Raw genomic sequence first — 19,232 nt, 5'->3', positions numbered from 1 at the left:
TGAAAAGAATCGGCCTCCGAAAGACGTAATATACGATCCCGATGACCCGATTACTCTAGCCATAGAGGCGGCCAATCAGCTCGCGACACCAAACACTTCAGGACCCCGATACCGACCCCGCCGTCGTGGTCGACCATTTCCCTCAATCAGCGCTTATCGCTATCGATCTACTAGGGTCGATTAATTCTTTCAAATATTGTTCCTCTCAGACGACGCCCTGAGCCGAGGTTCGCGCCCAACTGGGCACCCTCAGGCCTGTTGTCTTAAACGTTGTACCGGGTCCTAGACGTTCTTTAAAATAATATTGTAAAATATAAATCTAGTAATTTTGCTAATTAAAGCACATAATAACGGGTTCTTACCGCGTTTAAATGGGGATATGAGACTCCCGATATTTCGACACTGTTGCAAGTGCCATGATCACGGGATGACTGATGAGATTGGAGTGGAGTAGGTAGATCCATAATTTTCTACGGGCAGACATATCTGTCTACCCTCTTTCTCTGCCGCTTGTTTATGTTTTTGATACCGGAATGTTCGGAACCATCTGAACTCGCACCAATCTCACTACGACAAACCGCACTCACTGTGTCCTCACGTTTTTTCACCACATTAGGCCGTTTCAAGCTTTTTACAACACCTACTACTGGATTCCACATACTCGACAACTTGAACCCGTCTTCCCTGTTGAAATTTTTATGTTTTCTGATTTCAATAGCCTCTTTTACGAGTCTGGGGATGTAATGACGTTCTGTCGATAATATTTGTGGATTGTTAAACTCGATCCAGTGGTTAGGGCCCGACTCCAGTACGTGCTCAGCTATAGCAGATTTCTGCACGTCGTTTTTCTTCATGGCACTAATATGTTCTTTAATCCGGCAAGAAATAGACCGTTTTGTTTGTCCGATGTACGATGTAGAAAATTATGGATCTACCTACTCCACTCCAATCTCATCAGTCATCCCGTGATCATGGCACTTGCAACAGTGTCGAAATATCGGGAGTCTCATATCCCCATTTAAACGCGGTAAGAACCCGTTATTATGTGCTTTAATTATGATAATAACCGCGTAAACTTACAACAATGTATAGTAATTTTGCTGCCTAAAGTTCCCAGATAGAAGCAATAAACGACGTGGACAGTTTTATAATACGAACGTCGCCTCATACATAATATGCTCGTTTTGTACATATTTCTGTTCTACCGGTTATGGCATATCTCTATAATAAGAACTCTGTGGTACAAGTAATTATAGAAGTGCATAGTTTTCTACATAATGGCCGGTGTGGCGATCGAAGGACGTAAGAAATAAATAATTTACAAGAGTATCAGTACATTTACAGTGTCCTCACTTATTATAACATAGGACTTAGAGATGCACCGACTAGACGCCGACTGGTTGGCCAATCAGTGCCTTGACTAGTCAGCAAAACTGACTAGTCGGGATTGATTAAGTTAGCTTTCTTATTCTCTTCTCTCGTATGCGTTGTGAGATCTATGACCGCTTTATCAACCCTGGTGTCATGGTTACTATTGAGCCGCCAAAGGCCCCTGACATGGGTCATGTAAATACTTCGTACTTAAGTAATTATTACCAAGCTGGGACCTGCTTAGCGTGCTTCGGAAAGCATGGATCACCTTACTTTCGGACAATCGCGTGATTACTCTACACTGTCTGAACAGTCTTACAAAGTGATTTCGACCTTGTTCGCATCGGGAATCGAAGCCGGATTTCCAGATCGTGAGCTCGATGCTCTAACCACTAGACCATGGAGATTCGTCGTTAAAGATTTGTCAATTTGGCGGCGAGGGTGTGCTGCCGCCAAAGGATGTTTGTTATCTGGGTACTGAACGGTACCCCGCTAGCCAACCAGCCGGTGTAACTAGGCATCGACGATCCAACGGTGACATGTTAAAAGTTGTATTATATGCTTCGCGCTGTGCAAACTTCGTTAGCGCGTTCTAGGCCGCCTGTCATCTGTTGCATGTGGGTGGAACTAGCAGGTCAATTAGTTGGGTCCGCAACAAAAATAAAGAGCTATCTGTCTAAAACTGTGCAAAACGAGACCATTGCCACAGACCACAGATCAAGAGCCCTTCAGCCAGCTGCCTGTATAAACAGTAACATGTTAGATAATAAAGCTCGTGTTGATATTAGCCAAGTGTCCGCCCGCATGCGTCTGCGCAACATTACACTCCGCACTAGCCAATGGCAGACGTCGTAGGATAATGTTGAGTGAGAATCAATTATACTAGCAGTGTGGCAGGTTCGTTTGTTCCTTGAGGTTTCGTAATCTGTGTTACAACGGCCTCCTTGGTTTTATTAATTAAGTGTTTTATATAATTGTATCATTTTTAAGTTCTATTGTTATTTTAATGTCTTTGTCAGTTTTTTCAGTTTGCTTTCGATACTCTAATTCAATGTATGCACTCTCGACAATCTGGCTTAAAAAAATTAAAACCCATTTTTATTCTCGCGACTTTTAAATAAGTTATTATTTTGAAATTGGGAATTCCTCATGGAAGTATATTATCAGATCGCAAAATTATTAAAATATTACCAGAAATAACATTTAAAAAAGAATATTAAAAAAATATATATTGAATTTTACAATTTGTGATTATTAGGGAATAAACACCAGAATAAACTGTATTACTAAATGTTATAATACGTGTAATATGTTTTTTAATTCCTGTGTGTGCCACAAAGTATTTGTTATGTCATGTCGTAACAATAAAAGACAAATAATTTATATTTTTTAATCATTAAACTACGTAGAGCCGTGGTAGTCCAGTTAGTAGAACGCTTGCCTCTCACTTTGAGGTCGCAGGTTCGAATCCAGCGTAGGTCTAAACCAATGATTGTCGAATTTGTTTTCGAATTCATGTTCGGAGGAACATCGTGAAGAAACCCACATACCCGAGAAATGCATTTTCGGAGGTATGTGACCTAACCTGTATTGGGCTGGTTTTCCCTTCGCGGGTTGGAAGGTCAGACAGGCAGTCGCTTCTGTAAAAAACCGATCCTGTCTAATCTTCAGGTTAGGTAAGTGGATCCTGTGAAAAAACGGGATAATGCTAGGGAGATGATGATTACACTATGTATACACTGTTGTTGGACAATGTCACACTTGGTATACTGTTTGTATATCTATACAGTTTGTTGATTCATCGTGACAATGGGACAGACGGACGGACAGACGATGCACAAATAATGCCCAGACGTATCGGCAGCAGCTGATGTGACCAGGTAGGGAGTTTTTCCTTTATTTATTGAAGTGTTTAATGTCAACTTACGGTCGTTTGAGTGCTGTTGGTATAATGGAGAATGAGCAGATGGCATATTGTGGTGTTTGTATGGTCCTTGTTGCCAATTACCGATTATTTGTGGACCCTTTGAAGGGTATTGATTCAGTTTTTCGGTAGAAATAATATAATTATGGCGTTTCAGGGAAGGTAACGTGTGGGTACTTAGTTCATCTTGCGATGGATGTACCTCTGACTGCACTAATTGGGATATAATCGTGAGATTATGTTATAATATGTGAGTTTAGGGAAGCAAAGAATAATTTCGTATTTAATAAAAATATAAATTACATATACTTACTACATGAATTAAGAAAATAGATACATTACTCAGAAATTCTTCCGAGTAGTGATGTTTATAAGATATCCTTAATCGCATGCCGTGGTGACCAAACTCTTAGAACAGATTGACATACATACATACATAGCGGTTAAACACAGAACCCTCCTTTTTTGTTTCGCCGCAGTCGGGTAAAATGTGTAAATAACTGGGGATGTTGTGAATCCGTGATAGCCCAGTTCGAAGAATGCGTGACTTACATCGAAGTGTCACGGGTTTGAATCCCTGCTCGGGCTTTAAACTGCTGAATTTAACTTTACGAGTTTGAATTCATGTTTGGATCATAGATAATTGTAATCACGTGGTTTTCAGGATTTCTTTCCGGTTAATGTTACCAGGTTCACCCCCTACATAAACTGCCTATATACGTCCCACTGCTGGGCACAGGCCTCCCCTCAATCGACCGGAGGGGGTATGGAGCATACTCCACCACGCTGCTCCAATGCGGGTTGGTGGAGGTGTTTTTACGGCTAATAGCCGGGACCAACGGCTTAACGTGCCCTCCGAAGCACGGAATCATCTTACTTTTTCGGACAATCAGGTGATTCAAGCCTGAAAAGTCCTTACCAAACAAAGGACAGTCTCACAAAGTGATTTCGACAATGTCCCCATCGGGAATTGAACCCGGACCTCCAGATCGTGAGCCTAACGCTCTAACCACTAGACCACGGAGGCTGTCCATGACCTCACCCCCTATTACATGGGAATTAAACATAGCTGAGGTGTGGGTGTGTATTTATATGTATATTACACACCTCTGCCTACCCCATCGGGGATACAGGCGTGATGCTATGTTGTGTTAAACGCGTTTAATATTAATAAGTGTAGCCTAAACTAATGAGACGGTCCTCACGGATATTGCAGGCGTGGCGGAGTAATCAGCGCGCTGAGAGGCGATATCAATCTCGAGAGGTGCCTCCTGCGGGTCCCTCTCAATTACTCGCTGTTTAAACGCCGAGAGGACCAGCTTGTCTAGACCTGTCAATTTACATACCATTGAATAACCATTTATCTTCCATCATTATCCCGTTTCTCACAGTGTCCGCTTACCTAACCTGAAGATTTGACAGGACCGGTTTTTTACAGAAGCGACTGCCTGTCTGACCTTCCGACCCGCGAAGGGAAAATCAGCCCAATACAGGTTAGGTCACATACCCCCGAAACGCATTGCTTGGGTATGTAGGTTTCCTCACGATGTTTTCCTTCACCGCTGAGCGCTCAGCACATGGTTTTTTTTTATTATCACGTATAAAAAAAAAACCGATGTGACAAATCATACGTTCAGAGTTTAGACCAATGCGATCTTACAGGGGGAGTCAAGCATTCTGCCAACTGGGCTATGGGCTATGTCAATGGAATAGATTTTTGAATTTGTACATACATACATACATAAACTCACGCCCGTAATCCCAAATGGGGTGGGCAGAGCCACAAGTAATCAAAGACAACTTGCAGCCACTGTTGATACGAAGTCCTAAGATGGATATGATGAACCTTATGGTGATAAGGGATCAGCCTATCGCCCATAACATCAGTCCATCATGTTAGAGGACGCAATCCCTCTGTCGGTTTTTACGACATGCCCGGGAAGACAAGCAGCTGAACGTGTTCTATGTTTTTTATTTGCTCCCAGAACAGCATAGAAGCATTTGAAAGAAGCATTTTGAATTTTTATTTCTACAAAATGCCACGGCAAAAAGCCGTTCCAAATCATACGATATAGGTTGAATGAAAACCCCACCACCGCATCGCCCAAAGGTAGTCCTTTACAAAAATATAATCGATTCGACCAATCATGTAGATGACATCAACAATCTATTCAACGTGATCGCGAGCGAAATACAAGATAAATAGATCACATTAAACCGGCCATGCTTACATACTATGAGACCAAAATAACGCGACCCGTAAAGCTTCAAATATCACGTTTTATACAAGGTCTAAAGTAGACTGGCGGGTAAAAAAGGGTTTTCGCTAAAAGGATCAAATCTCTTTGAATGTTATTGGATGTGACTACAATGGCCCAATAAAGAGGAGCAAACAAAATGGCCGAACAAAAGCTGTGTTAAGGATCAAATACGCAAACACGAAAAAATAAAACAGCCAAGCACGTGTTGCTGGAATTTGTTAAAGGGTTCCGTAGCTATAAAACTTAATTAAATGATATTTCACGTTAATCGTCATTTTTCGTTTGGATGTCGATTAACGAGACCTGAGTATTATTAACGACATAACATAACATCACGACTGTGTCTCTGAACGGGTAAGCAGGAGTAGGTAATGTAGGTACACACCCACTCGTCGCCAGCTATGTCTAAGTTCCAGGGGTGACATTTTTATTTATAAATTGGCCCCGATTCCTGCAGACACCGCCTAATTTTATTTTAGGTTATATCCGTCATTTTCGTATCCGTCGAAAAGGAAAGGGACGGATGATTCACAGCTCTTAATTTTAGGAAGAATGAGTAAATTAATGTGTCGGGTTATTGACTGACGTAAAATTTTTAGACGGTTGGTTTAGATTTGTGCTTAAAATTGACGTGTGTTCCATAAATTTTATGCTTGTCGATTACCCGTCCCTTTCCTTTTCGGCGGATAAGAAAAGGACAGATATAACTTAAAATAAAATTAGATGGTATTTACAGGAATTAGCACCATTGTATCTTCTTAATTGCGTGTAATTCGTTTTTTACAACCGCCAGTTTATAAGCCAGCATTAGTTATTAGGTTAAGCTTTCTGTTACTAACATATTAAGGACTAGTTTCCGAAATAAATATTTCGAATTTGAATTTATAATAATGAATAAAAATATAATTTAGGAATTCTATAACGTTTATGTCCGTATTCTTCTTCTTCTATCGTGTGGGTTCTGAGGTGGAGTACCAACCTCATCAACCCTGGTGTCAGGGTTACTATTGAGCCGCCAGAGGCCCCTGACATGGCTCAAGTAACGACTACTTACTTACATCAGTAAGTAGTAACCGGGACCAACGGCTTAACGTGCCTTCCGAAGCACGGATCATCTTACTTTTTGGACAATCAGGTGATCAGCCTGTAATGTCCTAACCAAACTAGGGATCACAAATTGATTTTTGTGATATGTCCCCACCGGGATTCGAACCATTAACCGGACACAAATCCTGAAAACCACGTGATATCAATTATCTACGATCTAGAGCCCACTAGTGAATGTTGGGTATGGCAGAAGAAGCATGAAAGTAGGATCAATGCCGTAGAAATGAGGTCTTTGCGTAGCATCTGCGGTGTGAAGTTGAGTGATAGAGTGAGAAACAGTGTGATAAGACAGAGATGTGGTGTAAAAGACGATATAGTGACTAGGATTGAGAAGGGAATGTTAGGTTGGTTTGGACACGTTGAGCGGATGAAGGATAATAGAATTGCAAAAGCGGTATATAAAGCGAAAGTTGATGGTAGGGCTGGCAGAGGAAGACCGAGAAGGACTTACGATGATCAAATTGGAGATGTCCTTAGAAAAGGTTCAATACGATCTACTCTGAACCGGCGTGCGTGTATGAAGCGATTGATGAGTGTGGAGGAGGCAAGAGAAGTGTGTCAGGATCGAAGCAAATGGAATTCTATAGTCTCTGCTTACCCCGGTGGGAAATAGGCGTGAGTTTATGTATGTATGTATGTAGAGCTCACTATTATGAGTAGCTATCAGATGTCTTCTACTGACTTAAAAAAAAAAACAAACTAAACACAATTGATAACTGCCAACTATCTAGCAACAGTACTCTGTCTGACGCGAGTGGGATGGCGCCCAGAGTAGTCTATTTCAAAGCCGTACAAGGACTCCTGTCCTCCGCCTCTGAATAGTACTGACAGTTACTGTTGCCCTCTGTCAGGTTCCAGTTTACAGTCCCTGTAACTTGCCTCTTCCGTCGTGCATTGCCGTACTGATGGCTTCCATCTCCGCCTCTGCAGCCGTTGAGATCTTCACCCGTATCTCCAGGCAAGGGTTCTACGTTATACCCCGCAGGTCAGGATCCCTCTGCAAACTCAGCCACCATCTCACTACGGCCTTCTGAAGAAACGCCTATCCCCGCGGCAAGGACGCGCCGAATAGGAATTGCCCCAGTGGGGACAGAAAAGTTACAGTCATGAGCAATATAACGTACCCACTTGAGGACACTGTCGCACTAACATATTTGACATTTAGTTTGACTTACAGTTCAATTTGTCAAAAAGTTAATGTGACATGGTACCAAAGTGTATACATATTAATGCTCGTGACCGTACATATCCATTTTACATACAGTACCCTAAATCACAATGAGATCGCGTTGTTTAGATGATGGTACCTAACGGCTGTTTGGTTTCATTATGACGCGGATTATCGGGTGTTACGCGCTTGCCGGGTAAGTATGCATCGTAACAAAGATTTAATATACGGATATGGAGGAATTTAACTATATTACCGAAACAAAAAAATAAGTATACTTATGTAGCCAATTTTTGAAGAAATTTTCAAACACATATCAGGTGCGTTCAGGGGGTCTAAAGAGGCCACATTGGAGCAATTCATCTAACAAATTAATATTGTTGTTTGACTTGTTGGTATTGCGCACTTACTTTTTTATAAGCGCAAATGTCAAATTGAAATAATGCTTTTTTTAGATGAATTGCTCCAATGTGGCCTTCTTTAACTATTACTTTTTTAATCTATGCTGTTCTTGCTTAAAGCTAATATGTAAAAATATAATTAATAAATAAAGTGAAATTAAATTCATACAGACAAACATACCCCACATTAGTATTATATCGATCATCCATTGAAATAGAAAGGTCAACATATTTTTTTTGTCTATGGCAATTCTGACAAGGTCTCGTAAATAAACAACGCAACGTGATATCAAGTGGTTTAATTTCCGAAATACACAGTGATTCCTGCAAGAAACACCATCAACCCAACATGTGCCTTTAGTCTACAACCGGGATCAAACCACGACCTCAACGGCTAATCAATCGTCAATAGTAATGGCGATTTGGATTTAATGACGTCATAAATTATTCTGGACTTTCACGCGTAGTGCTACGGTTACGTCTGTCTCGTGTCTCGGCGAGGTTTACTGGTTGCAATTAAATTGGCACTTTAGGGCCCAATTAAATTGAGAGTAGAGTGTGCATTCGAAAGACTGGAATAGCCATCGACAATATAACAGCTAGACTCCTGATAACAGACGCATGGGTTCTGTCAACATATCTGACAAATACGAAATATATAAGACGCCTCTAAAGTTACACCTCGAAACTGAAACGTTTCGACCAATCGCGATATTTTCATAATTCGTTATAATTTTGATGTGTTTAAGATCTTGAAAAGTTTATTTATTTATTTATTTCAAATCGGGAAACAAACAGCTTAAATAACAATTTAAAAATGCAAATAGTTTGTACATTAGCCAATGAAGTCTCCACTTATAACTAATACATGCATCACTGAGAAGTAGACAGAAGCAATAAATAAATTAAGTAAGCAAGCAATACAAAAATAGAAAGAAAAGTTGATGCTACATTTGTTCCAACGTCAAGTTATTGCTTCAATATGGCCTATTCATCCCCAATCTAAGAAATCAATGCTTCTATTTGTCATTTTTTGACATTACTCATTTACTTTTTTATGCGCAAATGTCAAATTGCAATACTGATTTTTAGATGAATTGATTCAATGTGGCCTTTTTAACCCCCCAAAGCGTCCCGCTTTCCTCGTCCCCCCTTGCTATAGCTAATTGTCAAAATAAATTATATACTAAAATAGACAAACATTGAAGCGTCTATTGGGGTGTCTCGTCCGTTCGGACTCTGTATCGCACTGTGTATTTCTTGAGTACTTATTATCTTGGCCACTTTAAGGCAAGAGTAATTTGATTGTTATTTACTTACTGCGTTGCGTAGTAATGAAATGAAATATATTTATTCAAATATATATATTTATTTATTAATTTATCCAGCCGTGATAGTCAGTTCGAGGAACGCTTGACTCACTGTAAGGTCTCAGGTTCGAATCCAGCACGGGCCTAAACGTATGATTTTCGAAATCGTTTTTCGAATTCATGTTTGGGTTATAAATGATTATCACGTGCTCAGCGGTGAAGGAAAATATCGTATGAAAACCCACATTCCCGATAAATGCGTTCCGGAGGTATGTGACCTAACCTATATTGGGCTGATGTTCGCTTCGCGGGTTGGAAGATCAGACAGGCAGTCGTTTCTGTAAAAATGTCGACCTGTCAAATCTTCAGGTTAGGTTAAGTTTTATATTTATATATTTATTTATTATTTATTGTTTACTAGAAATATGTGAATATTGTAATTGTAACTGATTTTTAAATAAAATATAATTTATTATGTTTTCTATTTTGTGCCTACTTGAATTGCGTAAGAAAATTAAATCTTCTGTCACACGGTTCATCTTATCCATCGTGGCTGCAAGTCAGTCGCATTTCATACGGCTCTGCCTACTCCATTAAGGATCATAGCGTGTGTTCAAGAATGTATGCGTTGAAGGTAGTCATGAGTATTGTACAAAATACCGAATCAAAAACTGTCATGAAGTTGCAACGCCCCGATGATAGAGGGGGCGCGAGTCGAGTGAGTGAAGTCGAGTCAGTTACGAACGGACTGCGGTGACGGACGCACGTGTCGAGTAGTCACCGATAAAATGCTGTGCGGGTAGTTGATCGAAACGTGGCGTGTTTGCTTACTTATATAGTGTGTGTTAGTTAGCGGAAACTGGGGTGAATTATGTTGACCTAAACTTTGTTATGGCAATGTATTATTTTTATGTCCAATAATAATTCCTAATGTGACTAATTTCTTAGTCAAAGTAAATAAGGTCGGAGATCGAGCTCTTGTGCTAGTACTTTTTTTAATAAGCTTACGGGTATGTTCAAGATTGAAGTGATTATTTAGAAGACATGAATGCATGGGAACTGATATTAGGCAGTCAAATTACTAAATTGTATAGTATTTTGTTTATGTTTTCTTTTAATGAACGTCTAGGGCCCTTTTCTTGCAGTTTATTTTCCCCGGCTATACAGGTTGGCGGATGCCACGTTGGTTATGTAAAAAATGAAGATTCAAAGTGTAGCTGTGTTACCTACTGAGTAAAGATATTTTTGAATTTGAATGAATTTGCATTTGAATTACAGTCGCCGCTTAATGAATTACTTAACTATCCGCATTTCCTATAGCTTTATTAGAAGGTCCTGGATATCTGGGCCGCAAAAAGTTATTTGTTCATTAATTCAAAGTCAAAGTGTTATTTAGCTGTTTAAGAGTCCCGAGTCGGGATTCGAACCCGTGATACTACTTTGTAAGTCACGCGTTCTCCGAACAGGGCTATCAAAGATTGTTAACTTCATCATAATAATTAATTTAAGAGCCACGCTCTTGTCGGTGTAGCATTCTTCATTCTTGTCTATCAAAGGCCAATGCTAAGTTACTCAATTTGTGAACAGGTGGCGAGGAGTTGGAGCAGGGCGTGCGGCTGACGGTGGAGCCGGTTGACGCGGTGGCGGCGGCGGGCGAGTCCGTGCTGCTGGGCTGCGCGGGCGCCGCTCGCGGGCCAGTGGGCGTCGCGTGGCGGCACAGCGACACCACGCCCACCAGGGAGCACACGCTGGCGCCGCAGGACAAGTACAGGTACGTACCTCACACCTGACTATACCCCGTAGCGTGATTACAGTGACATATTTCTGAAACTCTTGACAAACACGTCAAAAAGAAAAAAATAAAACAATAAAATCTTTATTTATTTGTATTCTATAATTCATTTTTTTTTAATTTGCGTTCTATACGTATATGTGTTCATTTAGTGTATATAGGCATTAAAATCAGTTTGCGCTTTTACATCCTATATCTATTCAATTCAATTCAATTATTATTTATTTCTACGGTATGGGTATAGACTTATACATACCATATTCGACCATTCACATTATATGACCATGGGGGTCTACTTATACAGGGTGTTAGTGACACCGTACCGAATACTTTCTGAGTTCATATCAAGTGGAATTTTCCGTCGCAAAAGTTAAGAATTGAAAATAATTTAAAAAAAGTAAATCATGTATTTTGCGATGGAAATTTTGATATTAACTCAGAATCATGAGCTGAATCACCCCCCTCATTTTGTATACATCATTATGTACATCGTAACAAACGATGTCACTAACACCCTGTATAGACTTACAAAGCAGTGAATTATGTTACCAACGTCCCTGGTTGTCGTGTTTCAGGAAGCAGTTGGCCAATGGATCGCTACTGATAGAGAGCATGTCGGCCTCGCTGGCGGGGCAGTACCAGTGCGTGGTGACCGGCGACGCGGGCACCATCGTGTCCCGGGTGGCGAGTGTATTCCTGGCTGGTAATGCTACTCGTTTACAATGCAGACCCTACTTCTCATAGAGTTAGAATCATCATGCCAATAAGAGGGGAGGGTCTTACAACGCATGTTAACGAAAAAAAAAATCGGAAATCGATAATTTGTTGTTCCACTATTTCACATAACATAAGCTCGCGTCTTTGAGGAGCTCGGTGGCGCAGCGGTAAACGCGCTCTGTCTGCGATTATTGAAGTTAAGCAACTTAAAGGCCGGTCATAGGATGGGTGACCACAAAAAAATAGTTTTCATCTCGAGCTCCTCCGTGTTTCGGAAGGCACGTTAAGCCGTTGGTCCCGGCTGCATTAGCAGTCGTTAATAACCACCAATCCGCACTGGGCCCGCGTGATGGTTTAAGGCCCGATCTCCCTATCCATCCATAGGGAAGGCCCGTGCCCCAGCAGTGGGGACGTTAATGGGCTGGTGATAAAGCTCACGACTATATCCCAATTGGAGTAGTCAGAGGTACATCCATCGCATGATGAAGATGATGATGAAATGAGTTGTAAAATGTATTTGCAGTTGTAGTTTATCAACTGCAATATATCTTTTATAAGTGTGTGTAACTACTAACATGGACATAACATCTTATGGACAATCTTAGTCTGAATTAGTTTTTATTATTTTTTGTAAAATTTTACATACATACATAAACTCACGCCTATTTCCCACCGGGGTAAGCAGAGACTATAGAATTCCATTTGCTTCGATCCTGACACACTTCTCTTGCTTCCTCCACATTCATCAATCGCTTCATACACGCACGCCGGTTCAGAGTAGATCGTATTGAACCTTTTCTAAGGACATCTCCAATTTTTTCCATCAAAATTTTAATTCAAAATATTTAAAACACATAATAACGGGTTCTTTTTGTGTTTAAAATAGGGATATGAGACCCCCGATATTTCGACACTGTCTGTCAATATCGGGAGTCTCATATCCGTATTTTAAACGCGGTAAGAACCCGTTATTATGTGTTTTAATTATGATAATAACCGCGTAAACTTAAAACAATGTTCAAAATATTTATTTCGGAAACTAGTCTAAATTATATTAGTAACAGAAAGCAATAATACGAGGCACGGATCATTTTATTTTCGGACAATCAGGTGATCAGCCTGTCATGTCCTAACGAAACTAGGGATCACAAAGTGATTTTTGTGATATGTCCCCACTGGGAATCGAACCCGGGACCTCCGGATCGCGAGCACAACGCTCAACCACTGGACCACGGAGGCCGTTATTACACCCTCGTTGCGTTAGTACTCGGCCATTTTCTTCTTCAATTGCAATCTACTTCTTATTTACCTACCAGGTCAGTAAGGTTATAAATATGACGTCACAGTGTTATACTCGTCAAAACTGCATAATATGTCCCCACCGGGAATCGAACCTAGCACCTCCGGATCGCGAGCTCAACGCTCAACCACTGGACCACGGAGGTCTTGATTTTTCGTATAGTGACAATACGACAAGTATGTTATGTATCTTCCCCGTTGAAACCTTGTGAATAAATAATGATTTCAGAGTTGCCGACACTGGTGGCGGGCCCCCGCAGCGTGCTGGGCGTGGTGGGCGGCCCCGTGCTGCTGGCGTGCGGGGCGCAGGCGCCGCCGCGGGTCGCGCTGCGCGTGGTCGGCGCGCACGTCGGCGCCGACCGCCGCGTCTACAGCGCCGGCAAGCTGCACGCCGCGCCGCCGCTGCTCAAACTCAACGTGAGTTGCTTACTGTTGTATACAAGGTGTTAGTGACACCGTAACGAAAAGTTTGAGGGATGATTCACCGCCTGATCCTGAGTTTTTATCAAGTGGAATTTCCTTCTTCTTCTATAGTGTGGGTTGTGAGGCGAATAACCAACCCCATCAACCCTGATGTCAGGGTTACTATTGAACTACCAAAGGCCCCTGACATGGCTCATGTAACGACTACTTACTTACATCAGTAAGTAAGGTAGTAACCGGGACCAACGGCTTAACGTGCCTTCCGAAGCACGGATCATCTTAATTTCGGACAATCAGGTGATCAGCCTGTAATGTCCTAACCAAGCTAGAGATCACAAAGTGATTTTCGTGATATGTCCCCACCGGGATTTGAACACTGGACCTCCCGATCGTGAGCCGAACGCTCAAACCGACGACACGACACGGAGGCCGAGACCTGTGCTAAGCAGTTATGTTATGTATTTATTTATTTATGTACTTACTAATGTGTACCCCGCCTCAGGTGACGTGGCTGAAGAACGGGTCCCCGGTCCGCGGCGAGGGCGGTCGCGTGGCCCTGTCCCCCAGCGGCGCGCTGGAGCTGGACCCGGCGCGTGCGCACGACGCGGGCCTCTACCGCTGCCGCGTGGCGCTCGCGCACCAGCCGCACCTATACGTGTTAGTTTACTTATATTGGGATTATTATTATTTATTTATTTTTATTATGATGTTTGGATCCCATTTTCACAGGATCCACTTGCTTGAAGGTTATTGAAACTACTGCCAATCTGAACGACCAAGCCGAAGGGAAACCAGGTTCATAGGTTAGGTCGCATATATTCTTTTTTTGTATCGTTTTTTTTTTTATTTTTTGGCGTGAAGGGAAACTGCTCTATTTTTCCCTAAAAAGTAGCATGGAGAATACTACACGATAAGAGCGTGACTCTTAAATTAGTGATGCGTTCTTTTTTTATTAAAAGATTTGTGAGATTAGTTTCATATTTTCCTCGTAAATCTCGATAGATGTCGCTGTACACACGGAAAAACGCTAGGCTCGATGTTTTGTTGGTATTATAGTTGGAGTTAATCGATTAAATGCATGAATCTCGTATAGGAGTTTTATTCCTTGGATTATTTTTGGACTTATTGGCAACAAGCCGATGCTCTCAGCAAGATTTGATGAAGTCGGTCATTGACCTCACAACCCACACGATGAAACGTTACAGGACTGGTGATGAGATCGAGCTGCGTATCAACTCAGAGGCGAGCGCCGAGTACCCGCCGCGGTTCATAGCCACGCCGCAACCAGTCACTGTCATGGAGGGTATGTTACCTACTGAATATTTTTGAATTTCAATTTGCAAATGCCCTTTTATTGCCATTTATTTTTTACGAATTTCGACACTGCTTTTTTACATTTGGCTATTAATTTGTCTGTTTTGGAACTATCATGAAAAACGTATTTCTTTTGTTCTAAACCCCCGCATTGTCTTGATGTTTACAACACAATATTGTAATAATTCCAGGTGCGTCGGTGACCTTCGACTGCGCGGCGGTGGGCAACCCCAAGCCGGAGATGATCTGGCTGAATAACGGTGTTGCCATTGACCTCAGGTATATATCGCCTGAAATATAATATAAAATATAAAATTGACCTTGACCTCTTCAACACTGATTGTTAGTCGGTAAGACGCGAAGTCACTCGTTCTTTTTTTAATAATATTTTATAAGCAACTTGCATTTATATTTTTATTCAATTATTTTGTCATCGTTAGTGAAGTTTCACTTTGTTATATAACGTTATTCTTTGTCTTTGTACTGTCTTAGGCATCATTGCATGTCCTAAGACCTTGGGGGTTAAAATGGCCACATCGAAGCAATTCATCTAAGAAAGCAATATTGCAATTTGACATTTGCGCATATAAAAGTAAGTGCGCAATGCAAACAAATGTCAAATAGCAATATTGCTTTCTTAGATGAATTGCTTTGATGTGGCCATTTTAACCCCCCTTGTCAGTGCGCTCAAGTTTCAAGTTTTAATATTTTTATTCTGTTTTATATAATTGGAAACCTGTTATTGGCTTAGTTTTTTAGTATGATATTTTTGCTATAGTTGTTAAGAGTCGTTGTGTGACGAGTGTTGGTCTCCCAAATATTAAATAAATAAATAAATATATTTTCATCTGGTTCTATTTTCATCTATGGAACGGTAATACTCCGCCCCGCACCAATTCGTATCGGGCGCAGAGCTAGATTTACTTCACCCCCTCTGGGTCTAAATGGCCGTAAACCGCTAAGGAGATTTTCCTTTATTTTTCATTTAGGATATGAGATGTTCCACAAAAGGAAATATCCGAGTAGAGATAGTGTAGTTCTTTTCTTATCGTGTCGATGGCAAACTAAATAGTATCATCCCAAAACTTGGCAACAAGTATGGCGCTATCTGCAGCGCTCATCAGAACCTCCTGCGTGCAGGTGTTCGGGCACGCAGGACACGATGTAAGATGTTCCATCGTTTGGGGAACAGTGCCGCACTTGCACTTTAAGGCCGAGCCATCCGAGAAACCCCACCTGAACAAATTGTCGTTTCGGCCCACCTGAGTCTGAAGTCTATTTAGAAGTTTAGTTTAGAGTGTCTGGTCTATTTGAAGGTTATTTAGTCTTTTTTCCAGGTAAGCCAAGGCAAATCAAGAGGTCTCTCGGACGGCGAAATAAATGTGTGTATGAATGTTTATTAATTAGTTGAATTATCCCCCCCCCCAGCGACCTGGACTCCCGCTTCTACCTGGTGGGGTCGGGCTCGCTGCGCGTGCAGGCGGCGCGTGCGCTGGACGCGGGCAGCTACACGTGCCGCGCGCACTCGCGCCTCGACAGCTGCGACCACACCACGCAGCTGCATGTTATCGTAAGTGCATGATCGAAGCGGGGCGATCCATCCACGTTATATGAAGTGGACGTTCTGGGAAGTGTAGTCTCCTATTGCATCTCAACTTGCGGCTACTTTTAATGTCAAGAGCCACATTGAGACAATCCATGTAATTGCAACAATGTGGTGTTTTAACCAACAAGTTCTAAAATTGTAATATGATGGTCCTTCAGATCAGAAAGGACACAATCTCTCTGTCGGTTTTTACGACACGCTCGGGAGACAAGCAGCTGAACGTGTTCTTTGTTTTTAGTCGCCCCCAGTGCCAGGAATTTGTCAACTTTAGGAAACTTTACTTATGAAAAACTCAGACAAGAGATATAGACTTCAACATAATAAAGAAGAATACTATGTATTGGACGCCAATCTCGTCCCCCTTTTATTTTAAATGGTTGTAAGCTGCTAAGGAGTAAGGGGAGAGTAGCCTGGGTCTTGCAGTGTCCAGGTTGTGCTGTGCCTTAACATTTGAGCGTGGTGTAACGTGTCCCCGTGCCGCAGTCGGCGCCGCGCGCGCACGTGCCGGGCGGGCCCGTGGTGCGCGCGCGCACGCGCGGCGACGTGACGCTGCGCTGCGAGGCGCGCGGCCGCCCGCCGCCGCAGGTCTACTGGCTCAAGGACGGGGAGACGCTCACGCCCAACAACCACGACATCGCGCTGCTCGACCAGTTAGTATACTGCCATCGCCACGCCGACCCCGCCGGCGTGGACCACGAATACCCTCATTCAGGACCTACCGCTATCAGTCCACTAGGGCCGTTGTCCGAAAGGATTAATCTGCCTTTGGTTGCCTGGAAGAAATTGCTGTAAATGCAATCAAGCCTGTGCTGTAATCCTTCCTGTGTACGTTTTAAAATGTATGTGCAATAAATAATATTTGATTGATTATATTTGGAAGAATGAATTAACGATAAGCGCTGAATGAGGGAAATCGTCGACCACGCCGGCGGGGTTGGTATCGTTGTCTTGATGTGTTTGTTGCCGCGAACTGATTGACCGCGTCTATGGCTTTGCTAATGTATGTACGCGCGTTGCGTCAGGTCGTCGCTGCGCATCCAGGGCGTGCTGGCGGTGGACGCCGGCATGTTCCAGTGCTGCGCGCGCTCGCCCGCCGGCTGCGCCTGCGCAGAGCTGCGGCTGCACGTCACCTCGCCGCCGCCCGGTACTGTCGCTGCTTGATACTCACATTGACAACACCACATCATAACTGATATTGTCGCATAGCATATGCTCACGACTATATCACAATGGGGTAGTCAGAGATAGTAGAGATACATGCAAGGCAAGTTCGCTACTGGGGTCCGAACTGGCGCTCCCCGTTTGAGAAGCAAGCCTGTGTACCACAAGTGACTAATATTGTCATCATCATCATCAAAATTACAAATGACAATAAAATAATGATGGATGGTTGCTATTGTTTATCTATTACATAAAACTACTTATGTACAAAATGAATATTCTAAAGTGTATGTTGGTAATACTGTGTGAATCGGATACTTTCCTAGGTCAGTCATAAATTATGAAATTCTGATTACCAAATAAAGACAGATCTAAAGGTGACAAAAAGGTTTTCTCTTTTCTATTTAACTTATTTATGAATTTTAATAAAGAAAAATGTAATAATAAGTGAAACATTGTTCACCTTTTCGATCTTCTTCTATCGTGTGGATTGTGAGGTGTATTACCAACCCCGACCACCAACCAACCAACCCCCAACCTTTCGATGACGTTACAGGTTGCTTTTTCATAGAAATTCTAAGTACCTACAGTAATTCCATGAGCCGAGGTTCGCGCCCAACTGGGCACCCTCAGGCCTGTTGTCTTAAACGTTGTACCGGGTGAGAGCCTTCAGCGCTCCCCATTTGTCCGGCCAAGTAGTTAATGCCATCTGCGGCAAATCTACAATAAGTCACGTCAAAAAAAAAAAACCAGTAATTCCAGTTTTTTGCATTTAGTAAAAAGTAACTGATTTGACTAGTTGGATGTGTGATGTGTAAAAACCTTTTTTGTTATTTTCCAAAATTATTTTTTCTTTTTTTTTTTCATTTTACATTTACCTTATTATCCAATTTTGATTTGCTTTCTTTTTATTTACGTTTTCGTTTCACCCGCTCCTTTCAGATTCGGACACGAACGACTTTAACTCCACCTCTTATCCCTCCCAGTCGTCCCGTCACTTTCCCCCCACCAACACGTCTTCCCAGGACATTTTCAACAGCCTCATCTCCACCGGCCCGTTGCTCGACCAATCCGACACTGAAGACCTGGACTTTTTAGGGGAGACCTCCTCGGCGTTTACATCCGGACCTGACGTGGAGTACGACGGATATGATAGCTATGACTTTAATGAGGATGATTCTTTCCACGCTGCGGAAGACATGGACCTGGACACGCTCCGGAGGGGGAATACGTCTGCTGTGGGGACGCCGCGGGGGCTGAAGGCGGTGCTGGTGAAGCATCGCTTCGTGACGTTGAGCTGGGACGAGCCTGAGGATAGGGGGGAGGACATCACGGGATATGCTGTCATCTATAAAGTCAAGGGCAGTGAGAGGTCAGT

General features: G+C 42.3%; 1 protein-coding gene across 1 annotated transcript in view; it reads left to right on the top strand.

Moving 5' to 3' along the window:
* The first annotated feature begins 1,277 nt into the window (after positions 1-1,277).
* LOC126378321 (neogenin) overlaps positions 1,278-19,232 on the top strand; it is a 49,584-nt gene continuing 31,629 nt past the window's right edge. The window contains exons 1-11 of the mRNA XM_050026513.1: positions 1,278-1,302; positions 11,130-11,313; positions 11,910-12,037; positions 13,580-13,767; positions 14,276-14,430; positions 14,979-15,076; positions 15,279-15,366; positions 16,516-16,657; positions 17,177-17,343; positions 17,716-17,837; positions 18,797-19,226. Coding sequence (XP_049882470.1) covers positions 1,278-1,302; positions 11,130-11,313; positions 11,910-12,037; positions 13,580-13,767; positions 14,276-14,430; positions 14,979-15,076; positions 15,279-15,366; positions 16,516-16,657; positions 17,177-17,343; positions 17,716-17,837; positions 18,797-19,226 — 1,727 coding nt within the window. The remainder of the gene's footprint in view (positions 1,303-11,129; positions 11,314-11,909; positions 12,038-13,579; positions 13,768-14,275; positions 14,431-14,978; positions 15,077-15,278; positions 15,367-16,515; positions 16,658-17,176; positions 17,344-17,715; positions 17,838-18,796; positions 19,227-19,232) is intronic.

Source organism: Pectinophora gossypiella, chromosome 26 (genome assembly GCF_024362695.1).
Source record: "Pectinophora gossypiella chromosome 26, ilPecGoss1.1, whole genome shotgun sequence".
In the NCBI taxonomy this organism is placed as follows: Eukaryota; Metazoa; Arthropoda; class Insecta; order Lepidoptera; family Gelechiidae; genus Pectinophora; species Pectinophora gossypiella.
Note: the sequence above shows the minus strand (reverse complement) of the source record. Positions and strands in the feature narration are given on the sequence as shown.